Source organism: Leptonychotes weddellii, chromosome 9 (genome assembly GCF_054177405.1).
Source record: "Leptonychotes weddellii isolate Sample4059 chromosome 9, ASM5417740v2, whole genome shotgun sequence".
Lineage (NCBI taxonomy): Eukaryota > Metazoa > Chordata > Mammalia > Carnivora > Phocidae > Leptonychotes > Leptonychotes weddellii.
The window spans coordinates 102,776,513-102,802,803 of NC_138377.1; the positions used below are offsets into that span (position 1 = coordinate 102,776,513).

At 54.8% G+C, this 26,291-nt stretch overlaps 1 protein-coding gene across 6 annotated transcripts in view; it reads right to left on the reverse strand.

The window, feature by feature from the left end:
• Nucleotides 1-2,326: 2,326 nt before the first annotated feature.
• PSTPIP1 (proline-serine-threonine phosphatase interacting protein 1) overlaps nucleotides 2,327-26,291 on the reverse strand; it is a 46,267-nt gene continuing 22,302 nt past the window's right edge. The window contains exons 4-15 of one of the 6 annotated variants that reach the window (XM_031037863.2): nucleotides 20,104-20,138; nucleotides 19,772-19,883; nucleotides 17,421-17,483; nucleotides 16,699-16,819; nucleotides 15,898-15,943; nucleotides 8,641-8,720; nucleotides 7,940-8,038; nucleotides 6,751-6,847; nucleotides 6,259-6,349; nucleotides 3,945-4,000; nucleotides 3,612-3,682; nucleotides 2,327-2,630 (exon numbers count right to left, since the gene is read on the reverse strand). In XM_031037863.2, the coding sequence (XP_030893723.1) occupies nucleotides 2,499-2,630; nucleotides 3,612-3,682; nucleotides 3,945-4,000; nucleotides 6,259-6,349; nucleotides 6,751-6,847; nucleotides 7,940-8,038; nucleotides 8,641-8,720; nucleotides 15,898-15,943; nucleotides 16,699-16,819; nucleotides 17,421-17,483; nucleotides 19,772-19,883; nucleotides 20,104-20,138 (1,003 nt within the window). In that variant the 3' untranslated portion in view covers nucleotides 2,327-2,498. Of the gene's footprint in view, nucleotides 2,631-3,611; nucleotides 3,746-3,944; nucleotides 4,001-6,258; nucleotides 6,350-6,750; nucleotides 6,848-7,939; nucleotides 8,039-8,640; nucleotides 8,721-15,897; nucleotides 15,944-16,698; nucleotides 16,820-17,420; nucleotides 17,484-19,771; nucleotides 19,884-20,103; nucleotides 20,139-26,291 lie in introns of all 6 variants that reach the window. The other 5 variants (XM_031037862.2, XM_031037860.2, XM_081829628.1 and 2 more) reach the window with 5 other exon arrangements.

A 26,291-nucleotide genomic window follows, 5' to 3' on the forward strand; every position in this document is an offset into this window, starting at 1 on the left:
GCCTGGTGGTGGGTATTGAGGAGGGCACGTTCTGCATGGATCACTGGGTGTTATGCACAAACAATGAATCATGGAACACTTCATCTAAAACTAATGATGTAATGTATGGGGATTAACATAAGAATAAAAAAAAAATGGTCATCCCTGGCTTTTAATTAGCACTTTTATCTAATTTGAACTTTATGGGGATAGCAACTTACACAAGGGGCTTATTGCACCCATATTACTGATGATGAAAATGAGGTCCAGAGAAATGATTACTTGCCTATGAGCACACAGGGAAGCCTGAGCCTGGCTTCGTCCTGATGTTGACCATTCTTCTGTCCCCTGCTTCATCTGTCCGACCAGCCCTCCGTCGGGGAGAGGGCTGCTGTTATTTGTACGTCCAGTTACACACATGCCAGCCCCCCTTTGTCTGGTACCATTTCTTCTGCTGGGAGGGCTGTCCATCCACACGATTGGTTCACAGCCTCTGAGGTTCTGACCTGCTTGGTGCACAGAGTGGAGAATGCTGTGGAGGCAATGAATCGGACTTAGATTCATTTGTGGGTTTTTTCCCTGGGATGAATTATGACCCACGAGTTGCTTTCAGTTCCATTCTCTGGCTCCCTGAATGACTGGAGCCCAGGCTCTGTTATCTAACACTTATTACCCAGCGCCCTCTGGGGCCCATAGACAATGCAGCACCTGTCAGAGATGATGATAAATATCTAGGCCAAAGGTTTTTTTTAAAAATCTCTGCAGTCGAATGGAATGCTCAATCAAGATGACAGGGTATTTTCAGGGAATAAATAAAGCACTGATACCTAACTTACTCTTTTTTCTTCCCTCTTGGCTGCCACACATGACCTGACCCTGGTGGTCAGTCTCCTTGGCTGCCCTTCCTCTTCTGGGCCCTTGCTCGGGCTTTGTCCCTGCTGCTAGCCCCTTCTCTGCCTCCTGCTCAGCCTGAGGAGGACCTGCCCGTCCGCAAGGCCTGGCTCAGCTCAGAAGTCGCTCCTCACCTCCTTCTTTTCCACTCTTCCCGCTCCTGTCTCACAGCCTGTAAGTTACCAAGTCCTGTTGATCTGCTTCCCTCGTCCTTCCAGAATTGCTCTCCAGCCCCATTGCCACTTCCCAGACAAGCCGCCATCACCTCTGTGTTGGGCAGCCTGGGCTTGGCCTCCCGGTCACATCTCACCCTGCTTGCTGTCTGCCTTGTGTCAGAGGGATTATGGTGTCTGTGTCCCCCCTCTGGAATGAGTGAGCTCTTTGAAGGCACCCCTTTGTCTCACACAGAGCCTGGGCTCCAGTCCTCAGGGAACAGTAGCCCCCTCCAGCAGCATCTCTCAGGGTGTGCGCAGTGGAGGAGAATGGCATGTCCCCCTTCCACCCCTGCAGTCTGGCCCCTTGTGCTGACAGTGTTGGGCTCCCACAGGTGAGTGAGGGGGAGGCCCGGGACTGAGGAGCCACCAGTTTGCACTGGCTCTCTCCCTGACACCCACTCCCAATACGTTTGGCAAGGATGGAGCCTTCTGTGGCCAGAGCATGGCTTTGGCAGGCCTTGGCCAGCATTGGAAGTTGTGTTTCTGGGGGCCTGGGTCCAAAAAGAGAAAGGCCTGAGAGCACTGAGAACAGAAGACGAGTGTGGCCACCTCAGGGCCCAGGGCCAGCCTGCATGGGCTCTGGAGCCCCTGCCTGGGTGGGATTTGCCATGTTTGACAGGAAGTGGCACAGGCCGAAGTGGCTTCCCTACGCCTCAGCTGGGTCTGGGAGACAGGATCACTTGCACCCACAAGGTGCAAAGCCTGTCCTCCTGGGCTTTGCACCATGGCCCCTTAACCTCCAGTGGACTCATCGCCTATTTCCTCCCCAGACTGAGCTTGGCTCATCCCCAGAAGGTTCTAGGTGTTCCCACCTCCTCCCTGTGCTCACACATTTACCCCACTCTGATGCTCTTCTCTGTGCCCTGTCTGCTGCTGCCCTTCCGAGGCCCCTTTTCAGTCCCTCTGCTCCCAGAAAGCCTGGTGCCCCCATCACAGGACTCCTGAGCCCCTTCTCATTGCCCTACCCCGTCCCCCGACCCCTGCGGCCTTCTCCCATTTGCCCGAATGTGAGTGTGTCTCCCTCACAGTCTGGGAGTTCCCAGCCTGGGGCCAGGGCTCTTCTCCCTCCCCAGCAGACCTCGGGACAGACCTGGCCAGGGCCTCAGTGAGGACACTGGAAGTAGGCAAGCTCTGCCCACCCACCCACCCCCCAGGACTTCTCCCCTCACTCCTTTCCCTCATCTTGGTTGGGGCACTTGGACACGGGGGCAGAAGAGTGAAAGGGACCCCTGCAGACCAAGGAATAAAAATGCACTCCTTTATTCCCTGTGGGAGAGACAGGTCAGGGAGCTGCCAGCGTCCATTCTGGGAGGCAGGCTCCATCTTGGGGCCCCAGGAAGGCCAGGGCAGTGATTGGGGGCACCACTGGCCTCACGGGCAGGGCAGGTCCAGGTGGGGGCTGCTGCCCCTTCCTCAGAGCTTTTCCAGGTAGGAACCGGGGACGAAGCCACGCTGCCCATTCCGTTCCACTGTCCACCAGCCATCCTCCCCCTCCAGGATGACTTCCAGGATGTCTCCCGCAGAGATACTCAGCTCGTCGGAATTCTGGGCAAGAGAATGAAAGTGCATTGGGCTGGAGGGGCCACTTCGGGGGCCTGGGGGTAGGCTCTGGTCGGCACCCCCACTCCAGGCAGTAAATGCGAGTTTGTCTCCCAGGTGGGCGCAGTCCTCAGAGCTGCACCTGGCCTCCTGGAGCCACAGAATGAGGCCACTCTCTGGGCTGGGGTGGCCTTTGGAGACAGGTAGGGTCTGGGGTGTCTGTGGGACTCAGCCTCCTGCCCTCCCTGGTTTGTCATTGTAGACCTCCCTCACCCTGGGGCTTCTTCCCCTCGCTTTCCCCCTGCCGCCTTCTCCCCCCCAGCTCTGCTCCAGGCCCAGGGTCAGGTGTGCTCACCATGCTCCAAACATTCCCAGGCCCACTGCACACAGCCTCCCCAGTGCTGGTGAGCTAGCCCCTGTCGTGCAAGCACATTCTCATTCTCTTGGCCTGTCCCCCTGCCAACCAAGGACCAGGCTTTGGGAGTCTGCACAGACCACTTCGCCCCGAGGGGATGGCTGCCTTCAATCCGGGTGGACTGAGGGGGCTCTGCAACCTTACCTCAAAGCAGGGAGCAGACTGAACTCTTGAGGATCTCAGCACAGCTGCCCTGTGGCCCCCTGACCCATCCTCTCCCCGTGGACCTCAGAAAACCAACCCGGGCCCAGCTGAGGGGCTCATTCTGGCTGTGGCTTGTTCTTGGCACCCACGGCCCCAACCTGAGGGCACAGAGACTGACCCTCGGACCCTTTCCTGCAGGTAGCCCCAGCGTCTGTCAGCGTGCCTGCTCATGCACACACACCCAGGCAGACACAGGTCCTTGTCCCCATTCATCAACGTTTGCTCAGCAGCTCTACAGCGAGCCGCTCCTAAGTGCTGGGTGCTGTTCTGAGGGCGCACACGCCGGCACACTCCAGGGCACGAGCCTCTGTGTGGCCGCACTCGGGCGTACCTGTGCCCTCCTGAGGAGAGGAGGGTGAGGGCCTCACCTGGGCCGTGTAGTCATAGAGCACCCTGTAGCCCTGGGCTGGCAGGGTTGGGGGGTCCGGCGCCTCCTTCACTGCGATGGTAGAGTAGACAATCTCATTCTGTTCGGGGGTTGGGGTCAGGGTCTCTGTGGAGGCTGAAAGCAGTGTGAGAGGCCTGGAGCCCACTCCTTTCAAGGGTAGTGATCCCTGGAGACGCCCCCTGGTGTGGAGCTTCCCCAGACTTGGCTCAGCCTCCCCACAAAAGCATTTGGACAACCCATCCATGCCATATAGGAGTCCTCTCCTTTCCCCTGGGCTCAGTTGTTTAGTGGCCCCTGCGTCACCCCCAGTCACCTGCAGAAGCTGCCAATGATATAGTCTTGGGACTCCCGTGCAGCAGTCCAGAGAACCTGGGGACAAGAAGGAAAGCAGGTGGGCCCTGGAGGGAGGGGGATGAGGCAGGCGGCCCTCAAAGCTCCAGGGCTGAGCTCCTCCAAGGGTGGTCCCAGTGGCCTTGCCTTCCCCTGCCATACCCTCCCGGGCCTCCTCGGCTCCTGCTCCTGCTCCTGCGCCTGCTCCTCGCGGGCCCTCCACGCGCCGCTCCCAGGGCCCTGTGCCCCTAGACCCCTGCTCCACCCTCCCCCACTGGTGAAGCCGTTGCCCCTCAGCGTGCAGCCCAGTCGTGCCCCGCTGGGGCCTCCACCTGCCTGGGCCCAGCCAGTCCTCCTCCCTGCGCTCCACCGTGACCCGGCCAGCCCGGCCGCTCCCTGACCAGGCGACGTCGGGCCCCTGTGTACGCACGAGGCGGTGCCGCAGTCGTTCACCCCTTCTCCCGTGCCTGGCTCAGGCCTGGGCGAGCGGGAGTCGTGAAGGTTGTCGAATAAAAGAACGGGACAAGCAAGAGGCGGACACTGGGGCCACCAGTGGGGAGGCATGCGTGGGCACCCCACGGAGCAGGCAGGGCTGAGGGCTACACAAGAAGAGGCTGACGCCATTCCCAGCTTCAGGAAAGGCTTCTGGGTAGGGTCGGGCCAAGTCCTGAAAGAGCTTCACCAGGCAGAGATGGCTCAAGGCCTGGCCAGTGAGCGGCAGACATGCAGGGGGAGCTCTGCACGGGCAGAGGAGTTTGCTGAGTGCAGTGGGCCCACCGGGGGCGTGGGAGACAAGACCGGAGTAGGGACTGGGCCAGACCCCAGGGGGCCCTGAGTGTGGCTCGGTGGGGCACGAGGGGCCTTTCCCCCAGGCGGGGAAGCTCCGTGACACCCACACCCCCACAAACAAGCCCAGGGCCCGGCGTGGACACTCGTGCCCAGGCTGGAGACGCAGGACAGGCGCGGGCGGACCTCAGGCCGCGCAGCTCCAACAGCAATGACACAGTCCTGCCCCTTGGTAAAAGCCGGCAGGGCCGTGGCTGGGAGGAGCAGAGCTCGCGGCGGCCGCTGTGGGCCCTCCCCCCCGCCCGTTTCTCCGGAGTTGTCTGTGCCTGTGCCAGCCCCCAGCTGTGCTTGCCTTCCAGCTGGCCCCTGCGGTGGCCCCTGCCCGCCCCGCCAGTGGCCAGGCCTCCTCCGGCCGCTGGGCCTTCTCTCGCATCCTCATGAAGGCACCCCTTTCTGTCCTTCCTTGACATCACCCCAGGTGAGCTCTTCCGTCCAGGTGTTTAAATGACCACGTGTGTTGAGCTGCAGGTCCTCCCCAGGGCTGCAGGGAGGCCCGAGTCCCCCACGATTCCGCACGGTGAGATGGTGAGGGGGTGCCTGCCCTCCTCCTGGGGTCCTGCCTCCTGGAGGGGCACGCTGTGCCTCCAGAGGCGCCCTCAAGGGAGGCTCCAGGGGTTCCTGAGGCCTCAGGAAAAAGCTGGGAGGGCTGGGAGATCCATCCACCCATCCTCACCCTTCCCTACCACCCGCAGGCAGGGCCTTCCTCGGCAGGAGGTTGGATGGAGAGAGGGCGTCACAGGGGCCTCGGGGTGGGAGTGGGGCGCAGACACCACACGAAACGCACAGATGCTGTCAGACCCCCACCGACAGGGCCCACAGACCCTCAGGAGCCTGGCTGCCGGAGACCTTCCTGAGCAGGCCATGGTGCTCTCAGTGGGCTGTCGCCGTTGTAGCCCAAGGCCTGAACCAAGAGAGTCCTTAGGTTCTGAGTCTGACGCAAACAACTCATGGGCTCCTTACCTAGCGAAGGCCAGTGACTTGTGCGGGTGACACAGTGATGCGTGGTATGAGGGCCCTCTGCAGCCAGGCCAGAGAAGGGGCCCTGAGAAGCCCGGGACCTCTCCCAAGAGTCCTGGCTCTCGGGCCCGCGCCTGTGCCCTGATCCTGCCCCAGCCGGGAAGTGCCACCACTGCAGCGTGACTGTCCAGGGCACCAACCCAGCCTAGCAGCCGGCCCCAAGGGACACGGAAGCTGGCCTCGGGCCTCCCTGGAGCTCCCAGCACAGTCACTGGTGAGTAAGTGGGCTCTGATGATTTGCTTAATGTCTGGGACCCTTGGGCTGCGGGTGTCATGGGCCACATTGAGTCTGTCTTGTCCCCAGAGTGCCCAAGACCTACCCACAGCACCAGGCCCACCGTAGGTGCTCGATAAGTACATGTGGAAGAGCCACTTGCAGGTGGGAAGGCTGGACCCAATTCCTGGTGCCTCCCCAGCCCCATCAGGCACCTCACCTCTTTATCATGCCGCAGGATGGCTGGACGCCAGGGCTGCCCAATGCCGGGGTGACCTCCCGATTGTAGTAGTTCTGGAAGGGCACCGGAGCTGTGGGCAGCAAGCCAGTGAGGCCCAGGGTGGCCAAGGACGGGGCAGGCAGGACCTATGCCACCTGATACCCCAACTGGTCCCTGTCCGGAGACCCAAACTCGGGCCCCACCTCCCCATTCTGGCCCTCAGCTGCCTCCGGGCTTGGGGAAGGGGCTTCTCGCACAGGCCCTAAGAGGGCCCCCCGTCTCTGCCCCCGCTTCTGAGTGTTGTAGCATTCTTAAACGCTGTGCGGCCTCTGCCTCAGGCGGTGGCGGCAGGCCGGGGACCCAGCCAGGGGACTGTGCCGTCCCCGACCCCTCCTCCGGGTCCGGCCAAGGCTCCTGCACCCAGAAGGGAGCTGCGAGCTGCCCTGCCCCGTCCCGGCGGCGGAGGCTCGGAGAGCTGGGGCCAGGCCTCACCTGGGGGCTCGGTGCCTGTGCTCTTGGCGTGGATAAAGCCGTCGATGTCGGCTTCCACGCTGCAGCCTTCTAGTGTCACCCGCACCTCCTCATAGAGCTGCGGGCAGGAAAGAGAAGAGGCTGAGGGACCAGGCCTCACCTTGACGCCCCCCCTCGTCCAAGTCCTGCACCTCCGTGGGCCTGAACTCTGGCCAGGAGCCCCCGTCCCACCAGCCTCCTCACGGGCCTGTGTGCACAGCTCAGTGCCTATATTTGGGGGCGGTGGCATGAGGGGTCAGAGCCCCGGCTGACAGCTTCTCCTGGTTCCTAAACACTTGCTGTGCGCAAGGTCCTATGCAAGGGGCCTACCTCACTCCTGCCCTCGGAAGGAGACACTGCTTTCCCCCATTTTACAGACAAGGAAACAGGAAAAGTGACTTGCCCAAGGTCACAGAGCAAGAATTCATTGCAGCCAGACTGGATTTCATTTGAGAAGATCCAAAGCCCACACTCCTTCCTCTGCCATGAGGAAGGCACCACATGGGCTCAAGTCATTTTGGGGGGAAAACCCCCAAACCCCACAGTCCATGGGCAGAAGGGGTCAGGCAAGGAATAGCAGTGGGCATGAGGGAGTCCGAGCTACCTCAAAAGAGAGCTCATGGCTCTCAGGCTGTATCAACAGAGGTCAGAGCCCCTGGCGTGGAAGTGGCAGCCCCCCTGTCCTGGGGGACCCCACCCCAACACTCCTGGCATGTAGAGTTCAGTAAGGGGAACCAGGATACCGCAGAGAGTCTGGGGGGCAGAGGAGGGACTGGACCTTGGCTCCTGCAAGCACCAGCTGTGGAGGAGAGCCGCCCAGGGTCCTCCAGCATCTCTGCAAACCTCTGAGAGGCAGTGCCCACCAACCTCCCCGACCCCAGCAGAGGGGGCAGGTGCTCTGTGGCCCTGAGAGCAGAGCCGAGGACCTTGGAGGCAGGGGTGGGCAAAGAGGCAGACGTCAGGGCAACCACAAAGGCAGTCTTCCAGGTAGGGAGGCCAGGGCCCTATACTGAGCCCCCTGTCCTTGGGGCCCCAGGGGCAGAGGCTAAGCCCTGAGGTGTTTGTTGATGGACTCAGAAGGACCCGGGCATGCTGTTGTCTGCAGGCTGCCGTCCCCTCACACCCCCACCCCAGCTCACTCTCTGGCCCTCCCTGTCCTTAGTCCCCCCACCTCATCGTCCTTGACACACTGCAAGGAGAGCTGGTTGCAGTGCACCCACATGGAGTTGCGAAGGATGGTCAGTCGGTCAAACTCTTGCAGCTGAAAGGCCTGGGAGGTGGAGGCGGGATGGAAGCGAGAAGTGAGGACGGGCTTGCGGGGCCAGGCCAGACTGGGCCCTGCCCGACGCATCCCCACCTCAGGAGGTGCTGACTAGCTACACCCCGCTCTGCTGAGTCCAAAGGAAACACCCTTCTTGGGGATCCCCACCCCCACCTCTGTGCCAGTGCCTGAGGCTTCCAGTTCCGAATGCCCTCACCCTCCCTCCGGGCTCCACCACACACTGGAAAAAGCCTTGGGGAGTGTTGTAAGAGGAGCACTGGACCTGGCGTCCTGAAGCCTGTCTCCCAGGCCTTTGTCCACCAGCAGGACCCAGAGAAGCTATGAGTTTTGTCTGAGCCTCAGTTTTGCCCTCAGCAGAAAGGGGTGAAGGCTGCCTGCCTAAAACAAAGGGCCCCAGGGCACAAAGCCAGATGGTGAGCTCCCAGAGACAGGGACCCAGCGCTGGGCCTGGGGAGAGAGTGGACGGGTGAATGAGGGAATGAGGCCTTCCTCCCGTCACTGCCTTGCTTTCCCCCACGAAGCAGCTGGAGGGATAGACATCTTTCCCATTTTGCAGCTGGGGAAAGGACTCCATGCCCAAGGTCACTCACCTCACAAGTGGTCCGGTGTTCCTGCTCCCACTCGCCCCGCACCTTCTCCAACTGTTCAATGTTCTGCCTGTACACTCGCTCTGGAAGCACAGGTGGGCCTCAAGGAGGCCAAGGCCCAGACACCCTCCCGACCCTCCACCCCTTTGCTCCCACAGTGCCCCTGTACCGAGTGCCCTCCAGGTCCTTGGAGTGCCCCCTCCTCCCTCAGAGAGACCTGCCCTGGCTTCTGGTGCCTCATTTGAATGCCTGTTAGGGCCACCTACTCTGGTACTGGTCTTTTGGCGGTGACTCTTAACTCCCCACTGTGCTCTGAGCTGCCCAGGGCTGCAGTGGAGCCCATACCTCAAGATCAGAGTTCAGGCCTCTTGCCATCCCTGGGTCCCACCCTCTCACACTTTCTGAGGCTTGGAGAAGGCAGCACTGAAGGAGGCAGGGGGAGCATGGGAGCTGTGGAGATGGAACCCAGCAGACTTGGCCATGACCTCCATTCCCAGAAATCTGAGGGACACCTATCTGCCAGCCAAGGGAGCAGCTGGGTCCTGGGAGAGGCAGAGCAGAAGGGAGAGCATTTCCAGGGAGAGTGGGGGTGAGCTCTCTGGACTAGGAGGTGTGCCAACAGAGACAAAGTGTGTTGGGGGAGGGGGGTTCTGGCATCTGGTGAAGGATAGAAGAGAAAGAGGCCTAGAGAAGGCTGTGTGTGTGTATGAGAGAGGTGAGTGGGTCTGTCTCCCATGATGGCGGGGCTGTGAAAGTCCTGGGCTCTGGAGCCAGACAGCCTGGGTTGAAATGCAGTCACCACCACTTCTTAGCTGTGTGACCTTAGGTAAATTACTTAACCTCTCTGTGTCTCAATTTCCTCATTTGTTAAGGGGATTGCAACAGTGTGGCCGAACCAGTGGGGGCTAACCTCACCCACTAGCACACCTGCAGCAGCTGCAGCCAACCCTCTCAGCTAACTGTGCTGGTCGGTGACCAGCCCTCCCCACCAGCAAGCCTGCAGCAGTCACAGCCAAGTCACAACAGGAGGGTATATGTAGCCCACACAGGTGATACCTCTGGAGTCCTGGTTCTAGTGAACAGGAAGGATTGTGCACTGGGCCCCACAGGACACCTACATAAGACCACTACTTTCAAGTCCAGGATACATAACTGACTTACCTAATACATAGAAACAAACACAGACAAAATGGGGGGAAGAGGAATATGTTCCAAATGAAAGAACAAGACAAAACCTCAAAAAAAAAAAAAAAGAACAAAGCAAAGATAAACAATCTACCTGATAAAGAGTTCAAAGTGATAGTCATAAAAATGTTCACCAGACTTGAGAGGAGAGTGGATGAACTCAGAACTTCAACAAAGAGATGAAAAAAAGAACCAAGCAGAGCTGAAGAATTTAATAACTGAAATGAAAAATACACTAGAGGGAATCCACAGCAGATTAGAGGATGCAGAAGAACAGATCAGGGATCTGGAAGATAGGGTAGTAGAAAATTTCCAAGATAAATAGCAAGAAGAAAAAAGAATTTTAAAAATGAGGATAGGTTAAGGGATATCAGGTGTACTAAAATTTGCATTTTAGGGGTCCCAGAAGCTAAAGAGAGAAGGGGGCAGAAGACTTACTTGAAGAAAGAATAGCTGAAAGCATCCCAAGCCTGGGGAAGGAAACAGACATCTGGGTCCAGACCTCCAGGGTCCAGGAATCACAGAGAGCCCCAAACCAGACAAGACAAACCCAAAGAGGCTCACACCAAAACAAATATTCATTAAGAGATCAAGAATTAAAGCTAAGAAAAAAAAAAAAAAAAAGAATTAAAGCTAAGAAATCTTAAAAGCAGCAAGAGAGAAGCAACTAGTTATATATAAGGGACACCATAAAGCTAACAGCTGATTTTTTCAGCAGAAACTTTGCAGGCCAGAAGGGAGTGGTGTGATAAGAATAAAATACTGACAGGAAAACAACAACAACAACAAAAAACAACAACCTAAGGGTGTCTACCTGGCTCAGTTGGTGGGAGTGTGTGACTCTTGATCTTGGGGTTGTGAGTTTGAGCCCCACGTTGGGTGTAGAGATTACTTAAAAGAAATTAAAACCCCTAAAATCAAGAATACTCTACTTAGCAAGATTATCATTCAAAGAAAAGTTAAAGGAGTTCATCATCGCTAAACTGACCTTACAAGAAATGTTAAAGGGATTTTTTTTAAATGGAAAAGAAAAGGCCGTAACTAGAAGCAAGAAAATTATGAAAGGGAAGAAGTTCACTAGTAAAAGCAAACATATTGTAAAAATAGTAGATCAATCACTTATCCAACTAGTGTGAAGGTTTAAAGAAAAAAGTAGTAAAATCAATTATATCTACAAAAATTAATCAAAGAATATGCAAAATAAAAAGATGTACAATATGACATACATAAAATGTAGAGGGGGGAGTAAAAATGCAGTGCTTTTAGAATGTGTTGGAACTTAAGTGACCATCAACATAAAATAAATTGCTATATACATAGAATATTATATATGAACCTCATAATAACCACAAACCCAAAACCTATAATAGATACACAAAAAATAAAGAGAAAGGAACCCAGCCATAACACTAAAGTTATCAAATCATAAGGGAAGAGAGCAAGAGAAGAACTACAAAAACAACCAGAAAACAGTTAACAAAATGCCAATAAATACATATTTATCAGGGACGCCTGGGTGGCTCAGATGGTTAAGCATCTGCCTTCGGCTCAGGTCATGATCCCAGGGTTCTGGGATCGAGCCCCACATCGGGCTCTGTGCTCAGCAGGGAGTGTGCTTCTCCCTCTCCGTCTGCCTGCCTGTCTGCCTACTTGTGATCTCTCTCTCTCTGTCAAATAAATAAATAAAATCTTAAAAAAAAATACATATTTATCAATAGTAACTTTAAATATAAATGGACTAAATGCTCCAATCAAAAGACATAGGGTGACGGAATGGATAAAAAATAAAACCTATTTAGGGGTGCCTGGTGGCTCAGTTGGTTGAGCATCAGATTCTTGATTTTGACTCAGGTCATGATCGCAGGCTCATGGGATCAAGCCCCATGTCAGGCTCCACACTCATTGTGGAGTCTACTTGTCCCTCTCCCTCTGTTTCTCCCCCTGCTCTTGCTCTCTCTCTCTCTCAAATCGTTTTTAAAAAGTAAGACCCATCCAAATACTGCCTCCAAGAGACTCACTTCAGACCTAAAGACACATAAAAATGAAGGGATGGAAAAAGATACTCCATGTAAATGGAAGCAACAACAACAACAAAAGCTGGGGTAGAAATAATCAGACAAAACAGACTTTTCAAAAAGACTAACAAGAGACAAAGATGGGCATTACACAGTGATAAAGGGATCAGTCCAACAAGAGGATATAACAATTGTAAATATCCATGCACCCAACATAGGGGTACCTAAATATATAAAGCAAGTAGTGACAAATGCAAAGGGAGAAATTGACAGTAATACAACAATATTAGGAGACTAGTATTAGGAGACTAACTCCACTTACATCAATGGATAGATGATCCAGACAGAAAATCAATAAGGAAACGATGTCTTCGAATGACACTTTAGACCACATGAACTTAGATATGTACAGAAGATTCCATCCCCAAACAGTAGAATACACATTCTTTTCAAGTGCACATGAACATTCTCCGGGATAGATCACATGTTAGGCCACAAAACAAGTCTCAGTAAATTTAAGAATGTTAAAATACTACAAAGCATCTTTTCTGATCACAACAGTATGAAACTAGAAATCAATTACAAGGGAAAAACTGGAAAAAAAAAAAAACCCACAAACACATGGAAGTAAATAACATGCTACTAAACAACCAATGGGTCAATGAAGACTCAAAAAGGAAACCAAAAAATACTTGGAGATGAATGAAAATGGAAACACAACATTTCAGAATCTCTGTGAGGTGGCCAAAGCAATTCTAAGAGGGAAGTTTACACCAATACAGGCTTACCTCACGAAACAAGAAAAACCTCATGTGAACAATCTAATCTTACATCTAAAGGAACTAAAAAAAGAACAAAGCCCAAAGTTAGTAAGGAAGGAAATAATAGAGTGGAAATAAATGAAATAGAGACTAAAAAAACCCACAACAGATCAAATCAATAGATCAATGAAACTAAGAGCTGCTTCTTTGAAAAGAAACAAAATTGATAAACCTTTAGCCAGACTCATTAAGAAAAAAAGAAAGAGGACTCAAAATCAGAAATGAAAGAGAAGTTACAACCGACACCACAAAAATATAAAGGATTAGAAGAGACTACTAGAAAAAAACGGATGCAGAAAAACCATTTGACAAAACTCAACATCCATTCATGACAAAAACTCTCAACAAGTAGGTTTAGAGGGAACATACTTCAACATCAAATGAAGGCCATATATGACAAATCCACAGCTAACACCATATCAATAGTGAAAAGTTGAAAGCTTTTCCTTTAAGATCAGGAACAAGACAAGGATTCCGTTCTCACCATTTTTATTCAGCAATCAGAAAAGAAAAAGAAATAGCCAAATTGGTAAGGAAGAAGTAAAAGCGCCACTATTTGCAGATAACATGACATTATATACAGAAGGCCCTAGAGCTTCCACCAAAAAACTATTTTGCAGGATACAAAATCAATATACAGAAATCTGTTGTATTTCTGTACACCAATAATGAACTAGAGGAAAGAGAAATTAAGAAAACAATCCCATTTATAATTGTACCAAAAAGAATAAAATACTTAGGAATAAATTTAATCAAGGAAATGAGAGACCTGTACTCTGAAAACGAAGGCCTTGATGAGAGAAATTGAAGACAACACAAATAAATGGAAAGATACACCACGTTCATGGATTAGAAGAATTAATATTGTTACAATGTCCACACCACTCAAAGAAATTTACAGATTCAATACAATCCCTATGAAAACACCAACAACATTTTTCACAGAACTAGAACAAATCCTAAAATTTGTACAGAACCACCAAAGACCCTGAACAGCCAAAACAATCTTGAGAAAGAGTAACAAAGCTGGAGGTATCACAATCCCAGATTTCAAACTATACTACAAAGCTATAGTAATCAAAACACATACTGGTACATAAACAGATCCATAGGAACAGAATAGAGAGCTCAGAAATAAACCCGTGTTCATATGGTCAATTAATCTACGGCAAAGGAGGCAAGAATATACAATGGGGAAAAGACAATCTCTTCAATAAATGCCACTTGGAAAACTGGAGAGCTGCATGCAAAAGAATGAAACCGGACCACTTCCTTATACCACACACAAAAATAAACTAAAATGGATTGAAGACCTAAATGTGAGACCGAAACCATAATAGTCCTAAAAGAAAACCTGGGCAGTAAACTCTTGGATGTCAGCCTTAGCAATATTTTTCTGCATCTGTTTCTTCAGTGAAGGGAAACAAAAGCAAAAATAAACAATTGGAACTACATCAAACTAAAAAGCTTTTGCACAGCAAAGGAAACCATCCACAAAATGAAAAGACAACCAACTGAATGGGAGAAGATAAGGGGATAATATTCAAAATATATAAAGAATTCATACAACTCAACATTAAAAAAATACAACCCTGGGGCACCTGGGTGGTGCAGTCTGTTAAGTGTCTGACTCTTGTTTTTGGCTCCGGTCATGATCTAGGGGTCGTGGGATCGAGCCCCGTGTTGGACTCTGCGCTTGGCGTGGAGTCTGCTTGAGTTTCTCTCTCCATCTCCCTCTGCCCCCCACCATGCATTCTCTCTCCCTCTCTAAAATAAATCAATCAATCTTAAAAAAAAAAAAAAAACCCAATCTGATTAAAAAGTGGGCAGAAGACCTGAATAGGCATTTTTCCAAAAATGACATACAGATGACAAATAGACACATGAAAAGATGCGGGCGCCTGGGTGGCTCAGTTGGTTAAGCAACTGCTTTCGGCTCAGGTCATGATCCTCGAGTCCCGGGATCGAGTCCCGCATCGGGCTCCCTGCTCGGCAGGGAGTCTGCTTCTCCCGCTCCAGCTCCCCGCTCCCACCCGCCTCATGGCTTGTGCTCTCTCACTCACTCTCTCTCTCTCTCGCAAATAAATAAATAAAATCTTAAAAAAAAAAAAAAAAGAAAGAAAAGATGCGCAGTATCACTCATCATCAGGGAAATGCAAATCAAAACCAGTGAGGTATCACTTTATACCAGTCAAAATGGCTAGGATCAAAAAGACAGGAAACAACCAGCGTTGGCGAGGATGTGGAGAAAGGGAACCCTCTTGCACTGTTGGTGGGAATGCAAGCTGGTACACCTACTCTGGGAAATAGTATGGAGCCTCCTCAAAAAATTACAAACAGAACTATCATACAGTCCAGTAATTCCACTTCTGGCTATTTACCTGAAAAAAATGAAAACACTAATTGGAAAAGATACATGCACACCTATGTTTAGAGCAGCATTATCTACAATAGGCAAGATGTGGAAGCAGCCTCAGTGTCCACTGACTGATGAATGGATAAAGAAGAAGTGGTATATGTATACAATGGAATATTATTCAGCCACAAAAAGGAAAGAAATCTTGCCATTCTTTACGACATGGATGAACCTAGAGGGTATGATGCCAAGTGAAATAAATCAGACAAAGAGAAATGCCATATGATTCCACTTCATGTGTGAAATCTAAAAAATGAAACAACAAAAAAAACAGAAACGGAATCATAAAAATAGAGAACAAACTGGTTGCCAGAAGGCAAGGGGGTGGGAAGATGCACAAAATAAGTGAAGGGGATTAAGAGCTATAAACTTCCATTTATAAAATACATGAGTCACAGGGATGAAAAGTACAGCATAGGGAATAGAGTCAATAATATTGTAATAACGCTGTGCGGTGACAGGTGGTAACCACATATATCTTGGTGAGCATTGCATAATGTTTATAATTGTCGATTCACTGTTGTACACCTGAAATTAATATAGTATCATATGTCAACTTTACTTCAATTAAAAATTTAAAAGGGGGATAGTAATAGCGCCACCTCGTAGGATTCTTATGCAGAGTAGTTGAAACATGCAAAGTACCAAGAACACGTATGTTTTTATTTTACTTGCATGATTATGTGAGAGTGGTGAGCATGTGCCTCTGTATAGTCATGTGTCCGTGTGTGTCCCCAGGGTGAGGAGAGTGGTGTGCAGGGGGCGGGGGCCAGGCCTGTCTGGCCACCATCCCAGGTTGGAGGAAGCGGGCAGGGCTGCGTACCTGCCTCCATGGCTGAGTCCTTGCACTGCTTGGCCTTGTTCTGGCTCTGAGGAGACGGAGGGAAAGCCATGCTGAGCTGGCCCCAGCCCTCGGGGTCCCAGCCTCCCCGGGGGGCTCTGAAGTGCTTCCATCCCACCCTTCCTGAGCCACCCAAGAGGACACTCAGGAGCCAACTGTGGGCACCTTCCACCGTTTACTCCAGCCTCACTCCACAGAGGACCACAGTCAAAAAGGGTCCAATAAAAATAAATAAAAACAGAAGCGTGCAGCCCATGCACACAGGTGTGACAACTGGATGTGAAGACCTGAGGGAGAAATGTGGATGGAGCCAGGTCCCACTGCTCCACCTGGCCACCGCTGACCCCGCTGGCTGGGACTTGGGCTCTGCTTTCGACTTGCTGCCCCTAAGTCGCCCTTGGGCCCCTGTTCACCCTCACCCCAGAGGCCAGAGCAGTCAAGATGCTGGGCTCTGGATGATCTGGGTGTGCATCCTTTCCCCATTGCTTCCTGGCTCTGAGACCTTGGACAATTCACTCACCGTCTCTGGGCCTGTTTCCTCTCTGTGACATGGGTCTCCCAAGCCCCTCTCCAAGGGTTATGTGAGAGTTAGCTGGTCCTGCCTGTCCATGCCCTGAGATTCTAGGAAACCCCTTTCACAGATGGGGAGATGGGGGTTCAGAGAGGAGTGAGCAGATGTCCCAGATGCAGACCTTTCTCGGGGTGTCTCTGGCACCCCCTCCTTCCCTCCCTGCCGTGTTCCAGCCCTGGGTGACACCATATGGCCTCAGCGGCCCCACGCACCTTCTCCACCTGCTTCTGGGGGCCATTGGTGCTAATGCGCTCAAAGGCCTGCTCAGCGTCATCGGCATCACGGCACTTCTGCTCATATGACTTCTTGGACTGGGGGAGTGGAGAAGCGGGACTGGGGGGGGGGGCGCCCAGAGTGAGGCTCCCCGAACCCAGCCTCCCTTCTCCCTGTCGGGGGGCTGTGGGTGGAGTGGGGGCCTCCTGATGAGGGACAGGGGTCTGGGGGTCCAGAAGGGAGATGGAGAGAGGAGTTTTGTTCCCAGGCCCTGCCCCCCTGGGAACAGTGTGGTCCTGCCCATGGCCGCATCCTCTTTAAAGACATGGTCACATCAAACCACCAGCAGGTCCCTGAAAATGCCATGCTGGCCTCTGCACATGCTGTCCCCTCTTGCAGAACCCCTTTTCTCCTTCTCCCTAGGGGAGACAGCTCAGGGGTCCCTTCTCCCTCCACCCCAAGTCCCCAGCTGACAGCATGGATCATCATGTGGGCCACTGTCTGGGACTGCCCGCCTGCTCATCAGTCAGAAGCTCCCCAAGGGCAGGGCCTGGGCCTATCCACATGGGCCCTTGGTTCCCCGTGCAGCCCCGAGCACCCAACAGGCCATGGTGTGTGTTGTTGGATGGGTGGTCGGAGGCTGGCCCTGTCCCAGGGGCCCAGCCCAGGGCTCTTGGGGTCCACACCATGCGTCCTCCAGGCCCGTGACCCTCACACTCACATCCATGGCCTTCTTGTAGAGAGATAGCTTGGTCTTCTGGACACGGTCCATGACGGCCTCGTACTGTAGGCGACACAAGGCTCTGAGCAGGGGGGCTGTGGCCTCAGGATGCTCCCTAGGCCAAGAGAACTGGTGTCCCTGGGATGAGGCACAGCATCCCCTCCTGGCTCTGAAGGGGGCAGTGACAATATGTCCTCCCTCTCCCGTGCCCTGCTCTTTCACAATCTGCTCAGGACAGAACACTAGAGCCCAGGACAGGATGTGCCCATCACATCTTTTTGCCTCAGACTCCAGCCACGATTTGGTCTCTATCCCTGGACTACCCACCCTGCACACACACACACACACACAGCCCTCACTCATAGCCTCTGTACCTTCTCACACCTGTCACACACTGTGTACACACATGCATGCCAAGTTCACATGACACACACACACACACACACACTCACAGGCCCCCATTGTTCCCACTACTCACACTTGCACGCCCAGGCCTTCATGTGCACACTCAGAGTGCCCACAGACACCACTCATAAGTACACACAAGCATACTCTCCTGCGTCCCTATGCACAGCCGTGGGCCTGTTCACACAGGGGCACACACACGCACAAACACGCACAGCCGACTTCTGCTGCTTGTGCGCACGCAGGGTCACTGCACCCCTACCTCACCTCGCAGGCTTCTTGTTCAGGCAGGAGAATGAAATGCAGCTCGGACAGAGGTTGGGGTGTAAGGAGCACTGGAGCTGGCTGGGCTTGGGGTCTCAGTGGGGCCCGTGCCGGCGGGGAGACGTCTGGCGAGCCCGCAGGTCACAGAGGCGCGGGCACACCCACGCGGAGACACCCGTCCCTGCTCACCGGCAGGCACACACGTGTGCCAGGCCCCCTGCCCCCCTGCCCCTGTCTCTCTCTCTCGCACACACGTACACACACACACGTGTCCATATGCACACATGTGTATACACACGAGCCCAGACTGTGTCCCCACAAACTACGTTACGGTTCTCCACTTGTGGGGGCCCTGGCTGCTCTGGGGAAGGCATCTCTCTGGCTGCAACAGCTCTTGCAGACACGACAGCCCCTCTGGCCACAGGAGAACTCAAAATAGCCAGTCTGGGGCCTCGCTGTCTCGGCGGGTGCTCTGCACCCTGCGGGCAAGTCCCAGCTCAGAGAGGTCACCTGCTCCAGCGCCTCGAGGCGGAGCTGGCCTCTGGGGCTGGCTTTGGAGACCAGCTGTCTGCTCAGGGACCCAAATTTAGAATCCTGAAAGCCCGAGCGCCCGGGGGGCTGGCTGGGCGGATAGGGCGGGCAGCGACGCTAGATTTCTGTGGTCAGAGCCGTTCATCAGAGCCGGAGCCCTGTCTGAGAAGACTGAGGGGGGCCTGGTCCACGGCTGGGTCCCCAAAGCTTGGGAGGTGGCCTGCAAGAGGGAAACTGAGGCACAACAAGGAGAAGAGCTTGCTCAGGACACCCAGGCCCAGCCTGGATCCAGCTGTGAGCTGGCAAGCCTTTCCCTTCACAGCTCAGTTGGGTGGACTTTTCCATTTTTCAATTCTTTGGAGAGTCTGCTATGATCCTTCATCTCCAAGTGAGAAGTGTTTCTGTGTGCCGGCCTCTCCCATCCTGTCCGGGGGGCCACCCTCAACACTAAAGCCTTGAGAGGCTGAGCACATGTCCCCACCTGCCTTCCCAGCAGCCACATGCTCAGCCAGAGAGTCTCAGGCCTGGGAGGGGGCCCTGGGACACTGAGGTCACTAAACCCACCCCCCACCCCACCCCTGTAGCTTCCAGACTCTGCTTGCATACCTTCCATGATGGGGACCTTACTTCCTTTCCATGTAGTCCCTCCATCTAGGGACAGCCACGCCCTGCCCACGGGTGAGAAGTACCTTGGGATGCCGAGGTAAGCCCACAGCGCCCCACCGCCGCCCGCAGCCTCTGTCTGCCCCTCTCAGCCTGGGCAGCCCCGCAGAGCAGCTACTATGGCTGGCCACCAAGTCTGCCTTGCTCCTGGACAAGCAGCCCTGACCCTTGGGCTGAGGACCAGTTTCTGGCGACTCCCCAAATCAGGTTGCCGCCTTTGGATACCCCCAAGCTGTCAGTGATCCTCCACAGTCTGTTGTAGGAAGGTAATCAAAAAGACCTATGCCTTTCCCTCTTCCTGGCATGAGACAGCTCAGGGGAAGACCCCCAATGGGGCTCTCAGGCCTGCACACCGGGCCCGGGTTCCAGTGGCCCATCCCCGCCCACACCCATCCCCTCGACATTGAGTCACTCTCACCCCCAAGCCTGGAGTGCTGTCTCCCACCCTCCACGGGCTCCGTGTGGAGGGCCCATGCCCCCGCACCCACCTCACCTTCTTCCTCTGCTCCTTCTGTCTCTCACGGAACTCCTCGAGGCTCCGCAGCTCCTCGCGCAGGGCCAGGGCCAGCTGGATGTGGGAGCTGCCCACATTCTCCATTTCTGGGGGCAGAGCACAGAGGCGTGGAGCCCCAACCACCCCCCCGACCCGTGCCTGGACCAGCCCTGCACCTCCCAGACCCTCCTCCAGCCTCAGAGCCCTGTGTGCAGCCTGAGCACCCCCTCCCCGCCAGAACCTATCTGCTTCCATCTATGGGGACATGGCTATTCCCAGAAGGTCCTGTCACCCTGCAGCCTTGGGTTGGGGGCAGTCAGGACTTACGCTGCTTCAGGGAGTCAAAGGAAGCCCTCAGGGAGCTGCAAAACAGAAAGGCCAGGGTCAGGGGGAGGAGGGCACAGCAGGCCTGGAATTCCCCCCACCCCCACCCCCACCCCAGGGACTTTTCATTTGGTGGGAAGGCTCTAGGTCACTCACACACACTGATCTAGACCCAGACAGTGACCACCCCCTCAGAACCAAGCTGGGATTTCTGGAAGGCAGAGCTCCTCTTTGGAGGTGATAAAGCCATCACACCTCCCGGCAGTGGCAGAGTGCTCCTGGCTTCTGCATGTTTTCAGGGCTCTCCCTCCCTCATTAGGGTCCCTCTCCCACCCAGTCCTCTCCCATCAGGACGAGCTGAAGCAGGAGAGCGCAGGGTTCAGACCTGGCTTTAGGCACTGGCCTTGGAAGAAGCTGGGTGGGAGAGGCAAGCAGGGCAGGGGTACAAGAGGAGAGACAGGTGGGGCCTTAGGGCAGGAAGAATGGGATGTACGGGTAAGGACAGCAAGAGGCTATCCCTGTCCCTGGCTGGGGCGGCTGGGCAGACAGTGGTGACATTTCCAAGAGAGGACCCAGGAGAGAGTACATGACCCAGGAGGGGGTATACAATAGGGTGCACCGAGCTTGGGGTGCCTGAGAGAACCCCTCAGGAGGAGTCAGGAGGCAGCAGTGTGGCCATTCTGGGGTAGAGATGTGGGTGCCACAGAGAGCAGGAAGGGAAGAGGGGGGCACTGGGGGACGATGCCCAAGGGTGGGGTTGCCAGACAGCAAATAAAAATACAGGGCTCCTAGTTACATTTGAATTTCAGATAAACAACAAATAGTTTTTGAATATAATGTAATATATGGAACATACTTACATCCAAAAAGTATTTGTTGTTTATCTGAAATTTGAATGTAACTGGGCCTCCTACAGCTTATCCAGCAGCCCTACTGTGGGGACTGCCCCCCAGAACCACGGATGGAGCTGGTGCCTGATCAAAGGTGTCAGCCCACCCAGGACCCAGTCCTGTCTCCTGGTAGGTAACGGGGCGCCATGAGGCAAACATCCCCTTGGGTCAGAAACACGAGCAACAGGGGCAAACGCCTCTCTCCAGGTCACTGGGTCTCAGGGACAGGGGCCTCTCGGTGGGGTGGGTTCCCCATTCCGGTGGAGCAGGAGAGTGACTGGAAATCCCAGCCTGGGGGAGCTACAGGACCTGGGCGGGGGCTCCTGCTCTGCACTCGCACATGCGTCGGAGCCGACCCTGGAGCCGGACAGCCTATGTGACCTTGGGCAAGGGACTTATGTTCTGTGCCTTGGTTTCCCCTTCTGTAAAATGAGGATAATAACACAAACAGGATGGTTGTGAGGAATAAATTAATTAATATGTCTAAAGCACCTCCGTCAGGACCTGGTTGTTGTCGCGCAACCCTCCCCCGAGTCACATCTGCACATCCCTGTCCTAGGTTGGGGGGGTTCCCCAGGTCCCTGAACCTGACCTGAGCTGTACCTCCAAAGTGCCCCACCTAAGAGCTTACTGGGTGCCCCCTCTTATCAGAAACCCGCCAGGTTTTAAGTTCAGGTGGGGGTGCCCTTGAGGTTCTCTGTGGGGCTCCATAGGTCGGACCCCTTCTCACCTCCCCATAGCCCGAGCGGGCACGTGGGGCAGACAGACTTGTGTTCACCAGCAGCTGTGTGAGGGGAGCCTGGGCCCGTCATGCCCCAGCGAGGGCCCGTGGGTGTCAAGTCTCCAAGTGCACCCAGAGACGGAGCGCAGAGGTTGCAGACTGCCCTAGGTAACATTCTCTGCCTGTGTTGGTGGCCCCTTAACCAAGGAGGGGAAATAAGCTGTGGCTCCCTCTGCACCAGGATGCCTGAGGAGGCGCAGTCAGTCGAGGCAGAAAGAGAAACTGAGGCCAGAGTGTGGCCGGGCGTGCTGGGATCACACAGAGGCAGCAGGCAGGGACCGGGTCGCTGGCCGCACGCTCTGCCGCCCCCTGCCCGGCCCCACGCTCCCCTCCGCTCCCCTCCGCTTCCCTCCGCCGAGCAGCGCGCCCGCCCCCTGGTGGCCATATGTCCTCTTGACGTCCTCCCGGCACAGCCCTGGGCTCCTGCCCTCCTGCCGTGGTCTCCCCGCAAGCCTTGCAAGGCAGGCTTTCCAGGGGCCTCCCTCTTCTCATTGGACAGTTAGGGAAACTGAGGTCAACCAGGATCAGCAACCTGTTAGGACCCACAGGGATCCAGGCCTAGGAGAGAACTGCGGGGGTCTGGCCCGTGGCCGACCCGGGCCTTAAACTAAGTAGATCTCGAAGTGTGGTCGGAAGACCAGCAGCATGACCACCACCTGCGAGCCTGTTGGAAACACAGATTCCGAGGCTCCGCCCCACTCCTCCTGAAGCCGGAACTCCAGGGTGCGGCCCAGCACTCTGTGCTTTAACAGGCCTCCGTGGCCTGCTGACGTCCGCTCGAATGTGAGAATGGCTGGCCTAAATTCTTTAATTCTCCATTCTCGCAGCTCTGCCAGGGAGGGTCCCATCGTGATCCCCATTTTACAGATGAGAAAAACAAGCATCAGGGAGGTGAAGAAACTGGTCCGTGGCCACACGGCGGGGGAGACGCAAGGCCAGCCCCCTGCTTCTCACCAGAAGAAGGAGAGGGGGGATTGCCAGGGTGACCCCGCCCGCCCTGGGCATGAGGGGTCAGGACTCTTCTCTGACAGAATTGATGCCTTCCAGTGGCTCTCCCTCCAACCCCTCTGCTTACTCACACACTCATGTCCTGCCTCAGTCTCTCCATTCATGGTGAGAGCTCCTCCAGGCTCAGTGTGACCCCCCTCCCCCACGGCCAGCCTCACCCACACCCCGTCAGGCCCCAAGTCCTTCATGACCACATCCCGCCCCAGAGCTCAGGGCCTGCACATCCACCGCCTGGTCTTCACCTCTTTTTAGATCTCACAGCTCACCAACACCTCAAATGCATAATGTCCAAAACTGGACTCAGCTCCCCCCCCACAAACCTCCCTTCTCAGCCTGTTTCCATCTCAGCAAAGAGCACCTGCACCTGGCTGGATGCACCAGAAACCCAGAGTCGTCCTTGTCTCAGCCCTTTCCCTCCCCCTGCACTGCCTTCTCTTTCACCTCCTCAATCTCCTCTCTGCCACTCACTGCTACCACCCTAGCCCCAGACCATCAGCTCCGGCCCCCCAGCATCAACACTTGATAAATACCAAGGCCTTTCTCAATCCTAAACCCACCCTGCCGCACCCTCCTTGGCCCATGGACTCAGGCCCTCCCTCCCAGCCTGGGGTGTCTGTCAGGAACCACAGCCTCCTGGGACAGCTGGTCCTTCTCCCTGCCCCACCCTGGGATGCTGGGTGCCTGAGTCCACAGCACTGCCATGTGACATGCAGTCTCTGTTTCCACCCTGGTCAGTCCTGATGGTGACGAAGCCCATGCTCACCTTGGGCTCCCATTGGCTTGCTGCCCATTGGGGCTGCATGGGTGGCAGTGCTCATTCCACCTGGGGTGGGGCGTGGGGGGCAGGATTGCAGGCTGTGACCACTCCAGGTCCTCCCCGCAACTGCTCACCTCGGGGCTGCAGTCCTTCCTGCCCAGCCACCAGAGCTCCACTCACACAACAGGGCCCAGGACTCCACCTCTCTTTCTTGGCCCCAGACTTTCAAGAAGGCAGCCTTGGGGAGCGCCTGGGTGGCTCAGTCGTTAAACGTCTGCCTTCGGCTCAGGTCATGATCCCGGGGTCCTGGGATCGAGCCCCGCATTGGGCTCCCTGCTCAGCGGGAAGCCTGCTTCTCTCCCTCTCCCCCTCCCCCTGCTTGTGTTCCCTCTCTCGCTCTGTCTTTCTCTGTCAAATAAATAAAATCTTTAAAAAAAAGAAGAAGAAGAAGAAGAAGGCAGCCTTGGTTGTGTGGGGGAAGGGGGGCTTCACTTTTCCTGGAACCAGAGGCAGCCCACTGTACGTTAGCCAAGACTCTCCCCTGGAGAATGGCCTTAAACTCTGATCTTGAGGATTTGCGGAGCATTTGAAGTCTTTCTCTGCTCCAACCGACCCAGAAGAGATGGCGTCTCATAGCTTTTCTCTCTCCCGGTTCCTCCCTCTTGCTGCCAGGACCTGCTCAAGCTTCTCTTCTATTGTGTCTGTGTCACATGGCAAGGACGGGGCCTCGTGCAGGCCTCTACCCTCTGTTATCCGCCACCAGTGTCCTTATGTGTGACTCATCCCATTGCCCTTTCTGACTTGGCTCTCAGGATGCGCCCTGAAGTGCCCTGCTCAAACACGGTCAAAATTTCGAGTGTAAACACCTCCTTCCATATTCGCCCCATCATGTCACGTCCCTGCTTGAGCCTCGCTACCCCTGCCCTCCTGCTGGCCAGGAGGCTCCAGCCTCCCTGCTGACAGGAGCAGGCTCTTCTTGCCTCAGTGCTGGAGGCTGGAGGCAGGGCCTGACGGCGCTAGTGTCAGAGGGCCCCTGATGGGAATAGGGCCTGCCTGGCTCCCTCTAATGTCCTTAGCATGTCTTCATTCTCTGAGCTCAGAAGAGAGATCATGGAGAAAAAAAAAATCCCTCTGACAGGAAAACCACAGCATTTTAGGTTGTGACAAGAGCAGGTGGGGCGGGGATTCAAACCCACGTGCCTTGAGGAGGTGTCCTGAATGGTGGTAACCACCTGGGGGCTCACGGGAAGTTGGCCCCAGCCCTGCCAGCCCTGATTTCCTTTCATTTCCAGAACCCTGTGGCACCCCAGCACCCTACCTGGGGCAATGTGAGCAAGACAGGATGGGTAGGCCTGGGCAGGGGGGAAATGGGAGCAACAACCAGAGCAAAGGCCCGGACGCTGGAAGGGAGAGTCGGGGTGAACTTTCTGCCGAGCTGGATGTGCAGTTTAAACCGTATCGATAAGCCCTTCGCCCGTGTGATGAGGTCTTTAAAGTGCATCGAAAGGGCTTGTGGGGCTCCCCTAGTTCAGGGACCAGGTCTCATATGTGCATTCTCCATTCCACAGCCCAGTGGGAGTTCGCTGAGGCAGCATGTGGAGGAGGTGAATGCTGGAAATGATTTGAAGATGGGGGTAACCTCCCTTCAATATATATGGCTGAGCCTCCAGGCTTGAGCGAGGTTTCTGGCTGGTCTGAGGTCAGAGGATCATGCAGAAATGCTGCATCTTCAGGCAGCAGAGGCTGGGCAGGCTGGCCCACTCTGCCCTCCTGCTCTCACTGGGCTTCGTCTGAGGTCACTTAACTCCTCAGCTTTGGTCCTCCCCATTTGCTCCTGTCTAGCCTATGCTTGCCCTTAGAGGAGCTAAGAATAAGCATCTCATGCAACCTAGGAGGGGGTTGGCCATGGGGGAGCTGGGGACTTCACCCCACCAGGCGATGGGCCCTGGAGGATGCGCTGCCAGCCCCACGCTGAATAACCAGGGCATTCCCAGGGGCTAACCCCAACATACCTCCAAGTCTCCATGACAATGAGGAAGTGACCCACGTTTCCATGGCCACCCTTTACTCTTCCCACAGGGAGCCCTCCAGGTTGGAACTGGGACAGGATGACCTGGTCCAATCCAAGACCCTAACAATCACACAAGGGTGAGTGTTTGGGAGGACTTCCTGGAGGAGGTGGGGCAGGAGAAGGCCCTAGAGGGAGGGGTTCTGAAGCAAAGGATTGGGGAGGTTCCCCACGGTGTGCTAGAGTCTAGCTTTGGGATGGTGGGCCATTCATTTTGTGTTATTTTCAAATTTTTGAATCCTCCTGACTCAGCCTAGGTCATGGCAGGCTCATCATAGGCGCTCCATAAATGCTGGCTGAATAAATGAACGGATGATTGATGCTTGGCCCACGGTTAAGGAAAGGAATGACTGCATGGTCTCACTAATCTTAGTACATGCCACATGGCTCAACAGCTCCACTTACTGAGCACCTGGTGTATGCAGTCAGCTGACCTGCGCGCTGCATGGGGCATGACCCTAAGGCAGGCAGCAGGTGAACCGGGATGGGTTTGACTCCTGCCCCTCTTGCCCACTGGCTCTGAATTTGCCCTGCCTTTGCCCACCTCCAGCAAGTCCTCCAGGAGGAAGGCATCTCCCCTCCCTCGCTATCTCTCCCAGGAGGTGCCCTCCCCAGGCCACCCTGCTCTGACCACCCCAGCCTGACAGTGGGTTCTCACCCACCATTCCCTGTCTGCTCTGGCAACCT